At 45.8% G+C, this 5,000-nt stretch overlaps 1 protein-coding gene across 3 annotated transcripts in view; it reads right to left on the bottom strand.

Moving 5' to 3' along the window:
* The window catches only part of LOC123995278 (1-phosphatidylinositol 4,5-bisphosphate phosphodiesterase beta-1-like), a 362,073-nt gene that overhangs the window by 84,283 nt on the left and 272,790 nt on the right, over positions 1-5,000 (bottom strand). For all 3 annotated transcript variants that reach the window (XR_006831799.1, XM_046298779.1, XM_046298778.1), the window contains exons 11-13: positions 4,956-5,000; positions 2,821-2,903; positions 2,050-2,134 (exon numbers count right to left, since the gene is read on the bottom strand). The exon at positions 4,956-5,000 is cut by the window's right edge and continues 113 nt beyond it. Coding sequence is in view for 2 of the 3 variants with exons in the window: in XM_046298779.1 (XP_046154735.1) it covers positions 2,050-2,134; positions 2,821-2,903; positions 4,956-5,000 (213 nt within the window). In the remaining variant the exon portion in view is untranslated. The remainder of the gene's footprint in view (positions 1-2,049; positions 2,135-2,820; positions 2,904-4,955) is intronic.

Below are 5,000 nucleotides of genomic sequence, written 5' to 3'. Positions count from 1 at the left end.
GTTTAATCATGTGATGCCCTTCTGTCCTGTTGGATCACACTGCTGATGCCCATTGATAAAGGAGGGTTACATGCTGACCAAACTGGATGCGTGCGTGCGTCCACCATCACGCGCACGTTGATTTTGTTCATCCACACCAGAAGTGATCAGGACACGCAGGTTGAAATATTAAAACAAACTCTGAGCCAATTATATTCATTTGGGGACAGGTCAAAAAGCATTAAACATGTATGGCAATTTAGCTAGCGAGCTTGCAGTTGCTAGCTAATTTGTCCTGGGAAATAAACATTGGGTTGTTATTTTACCTGAAATGCACAAGGTCCTCTACTCCTACAATTAATTCACAGATAAAACGGTAAATCAAGTTAATTTCTCATCATCTCTCCTCCTTCCTTCAGGCTTCTTTTTCTTCTTAGGACTTTATATGGTGGTTGGCAACCAGCTTTACAGCTTTACTACAACTGACTGGAGTGTGGACCTGAGTTCATCTTTCAATCACCCACGTGGGTATATGCTCCTAAAAACCAATGAGGAGATGGGAGAGGCTGGACTTGCAGGTCGTTGAGGATCACAAATAGAACCAATTTCTATTTTACCGCCTGGCCACGCAGCCGCTCGCTGATGCGCACGAGCAGTATGGGTACAATGATTGAAAAACTCGTATGTGTACATTTATTTTGCTTTGCGAGCAGCGTCGTTAGCCTGTTAGAAGACACTGAGCTTCATCACACAATCGCATGCAAGCGCTCGTACACGTAGGTAAACGCTTGCACACAGGCACGCATCACACACACACACAATTACCAACTTTCTCAGCTTTAAACAGTATCACACTTCTGAGCATCTGCCATATCTACTTGTCTTCAGTTCTCTTTCCTCCTCAACTAAGAGAACATCTTGATCCATACACATACACGATACTTCACACCAAAAAGCAGCTCAGCATTTCCTCTTAATGGACTATAAAGAACATCACACTTCTAGCTTAGTCAGTACTGCTTCCACCTGATTCAGCTCACACGGAGGCTCAAACCCAGGCCCTCTGCCTTGCTAGCACGAGTCCACCCTCCCGAAGAGGCTAACCAGTTGGCGCCACCGAAGTGAACAATTCTGCAGTGCAAGTGGTGCCACTTCAGGCTGAGGAGGAAGTGTAACACATCCCTATGAGCTACAGGAGCAACAGAGGGTCATTGATCTGTGAGCAACTTTCTGGAAGCAATCATTCCATTACAACCATCTTTAGTCCCCCATGGCCATGTCCTAAAATTCCCATATCAGTCATAATCAGTGGTGAATTTGGCAACAACAGAAAATTGTTGATACATGCCAGCAAACCCACTACACAACACAACACTAAACAATAGATGAATTGCACTATAATGGTGACACATTGTTAGGGCCAACACCTTACCACTGAGGACACCTGGCTATCAGCGGAGCCTTGTCTGGCAGCGAAACAGTTCATTCAGTCTCATTTACAGCCTTTAAAAAAAAACTGCTGTGTACTTATGAGTGCATTTGTGCGTGTTTATGTGTGTGTGATTGTTGTTATGTCAGAATAGACTCTGACAAGAAGTTCCTCCACAAAGGGACAATGCAAGCTTTTGACTGGTAGCCATGGCAACTGGCTGGAAGGAGATAAGAAAAGCAGCACAGTCTACAGATCACCTCGTAACACAACACGCACACACACACACATAGACACACAGCACACAATAGCTGACTGGTAGGGAGAGAGGACCATGTGGTTGTGATTGCAGACAGATGCAAAGGGTTGGTTTGGATAAAGAGCAATAGAGAGAGGAAGGGAGGGAGAAAGCTGAGGGAGAGAGAGGGGAGAGGCAGCGGAGAGAGAGAAACAGAGAGAGGGAATGAGAGATCAAAAGAGACAGGTAAACATGTAGTTTTAGTTTAGGCTGTTTAGAGGGTCACTCAGGGGTGAGGGAGCGGAGAGAGACACTACACTCACTGGTCCATGTCATAGAGGTGTGTTGAACTGTGTGTTTGACAGTGTGTAAACATGAGTGTATGTGCAAGCAGGGGTCTTACAGGGTACTTCTCCAGAGGGTCGGTCAGTAACATGTCTCCAAATATTGACCTGCAGTACTCCGCCATCTTGGCCTGCTGCTTGGGCCTGGGAGGCAACACACATACAGCGTTACAACCATTACAATCACCTCACAGTGGCCTAATGTTGGTATTTAGCAATTTGCTACTGAAGTTGATAACGTTAGTGTGACCGATTGGGATTTGAATCTGGGTGTCCTTGAGGAGCTAATGCAAGTCACCAGGTCTCAGCTCAAGCAAGGTCACTAAACATGAAAATGTGACTCACCAAGCCAACTTCGCTACATTTTAATCTAGCCAGCTAATGGCTTCAGAGTGGCTAGCATGTAGTGAGTCACTATTGACTTAAGAGTGACTAGTATTAACAAAGATGGTGATAAATGAATGGCCTTTTACCATTGAAAACAATTGTCAGTGTACTAACTGTGTGTGTCTCAGATAGACACCAATCCTATAGCAGCTGGGTCTGGTCAGAGTAGTTCATTAACTTTTATTGAACCAGAAAAGAACTGTGAGTGGGGTGTCTCACTTCCTCTTCCGTCTCTGGTATTAGCATGTAGCTATTAGTTAATGCCCTACTTTAAGAGTGGCTAACATTAGCATATAGCTAATTAGCGCAATACACAAGAGTGGCAAGCATGGCAGCCAAAATTGCACTACCAGAACCATAGAATACAGAGGTCCAGAATCACTGTTTGAACTGATGTTAAACAAATCGGAAAAGTGTTGGAGTCCTGAGAGGTGTTGACTTACGAGTCCACGTGGTTCTCAAAGGAAAGGATGACAGGGAAAGGGGAGGTCTTGAAGGCACACTCTGCTATGGCCTCAATCACTTCCTATAGACACATAGAGAAGACAGACAGGGTGTCAGAGCTGGTCAATGACCAATGGGATCAAATATCAATGAATGTGATCGCTGATCAAATTGTATTTTATTTGATGACAGATATAAAATGGCTGGTGGTCAGGCAAAATATCTATTATGAATATTTGAAGTACAAGATTGGTACAGTGATTTGGAGAGCCGCTGGTGTAGAGCTTGTTGACTCATTGAACATCTGATACGGATGTTTAGTAGCGTAAGACTAAGTGGTTAAGTGAATTTTACAACCATTTATATCGACGCAAGAGGGTAAATACACTTAATAGCTTACCCTCTATCTCTCTCACATACACTTCCCCTTCTCTCTCTCTATCTTCCGCTCATTACCTTTCTCATTCCCTCTCATTCCCCCTCTCTCTCTCATTCCCTCTCTCTCATTCCCTCTCATTCCCCCTCTCTCTCTCATTCCCTCTCTCTCATTCCCTCTCATTCCCCCTCTCTCTCTCATTCCCTCTCATTCCCCCTCTCTCTCTCATTCCCTCTCATTCCCCCTCTCTCTCTCATTCCCTCTCTCTCATTCCCTCTCATTCCCTCTCTCTCATTCCCTCTCATTCCCCCTCTCTCTCTCATTCCCTCTCTCTCATTCCCTCTCATTCCCCCTCTCTCTCTCATTCCCTCTCATTCCCTCTCTCTCTCTCATTCCCTCTCATTCCCCCTCTCTCTCTCATTCCCTCTCATTCCCCCTCTCTCTCTCATTCCCTCTCATTCCCTCTCTCTCTCTCATTCCCTCTCATTCCCCTCTCTCTCTCATTCCCTCTCATTCCCCCTCTCTCTCTCATTCCCTCTCATTCCCTCTCTCTCTCTCATTCCCTCTCATTCCCCCTCTCTCTCTCATTCCCTCTCATTCCCCCTCTCTCTCTCATTCCCTCTCTCTCATTCCCTTTCTCTATCAGTCCACTTATACATTTCTATTTCACTCTCAAACAAAGTCTCATTCTCTTGCGTTTACATAGGCAGCCCAATTCTGACCTTTTTTTCCACAAATAGTTTTTTTGACCAATTACATCAGATATTTTCAGAGCTGATCTGATTGGTAAAAAGACCAATTAGTAAAAAAGAATATCTGAATTTGGCTGCCTGTGTAAACTCAGCCATTGTACTCTTACTAAAGACTAAATTCCCTCTATCAATCAATCTCTTCTCCGTATAGCTCTCTGCTTTCATCCTCTCCTCCTCTCCCTCTCTCCTATTGCTCTCTACAATACTAAATACCGTGCAACTCTTTCTCTCCATCTTCCTGTTTCTCAAACCATATTTATCTCTCTCTCTCCCCTCTTTCCTTTTCTCTCTCCCTCCCTCCCTCTCCCGTCTTTCTCAACTCTCTCTCCCTATCCCCTCTTTCCTTCTCTCTCCCTCCCACTCCCCTCTTTCCTTCTCTCTCCTTCCCTCTCCCCTCCTTCCTTCTCTCTCCCTCCCACTCCCCTCTTTCCTTCTCTCTCCCTCCCTCTCCCCTCCTTCCTTCTCTCTTTCCCTCCCTTCTCCCTATTTTTTCCCTCCTCCTCCATGCCCATTGTCTCGCTTCCACTCACTCTTTCTCCATCCCTCCCCATCTCCCTGTCACGAGTCCGACCGAGGGTGGTTTTTCTTCCCGGGCGGGTGGCGCTCGGCGGTCGTCGTCACCGGCCTATTAGCTGCCACTGATTGTCTTTCCTCCCCCTCCCTGTATGTTTATTGGTAGCACCTGTTGGTGAATGATTAGTTTGTCTTTAATAGACAGCCGGCCCGCCTGGTTGTTGTGCGGGATTAATGATTGTAACCTTCGGCTCTAATGTAGAGGAACGTGTTTGTTCCTGGTCGTGAAATTTCAGTTGTACCTTTCTCATTCCCCGTGTTTGGGGCCGTTATTATTGTGAGCACCCTGTGGTGCGTTGGTGCATTAAAGAGCACAGCATTGCACTCTCTGTCTCCTGCGTCTGACTCCACACCCACGACACCCGGAGCATTACACTCCTTCTCCCTCCATCTCCATCTCTCTCTACTATCTCTCTGGTTCCAGACAGTTTACCTTGAAGGAGATTTCAGTTGTCATGGTGAATCCATGTGTGATGAC

This window comes from Oncorhynchus gorbuscha, linkage group LG14, assembly GCF_021184085.1.
Source record: "Oncorhynchus gorbuscha isolate QuinsamMale2020 ecotype Even-year linkage group LG14, OgorEven_v1.0, whole genome shotgun sequence".
NCBI classification, from domain to species: Eukaryota; Metazoa; Chordata; class Actinopteri; order Salmoniformes; family Salmonidae; genus Oncorhynchus; species Oncorhynchus gorbuscha.
Note: the sequence above shows the minus strand (reverse complement) of the source record. Positions and strands in the feature narration are given on the sequence as shown.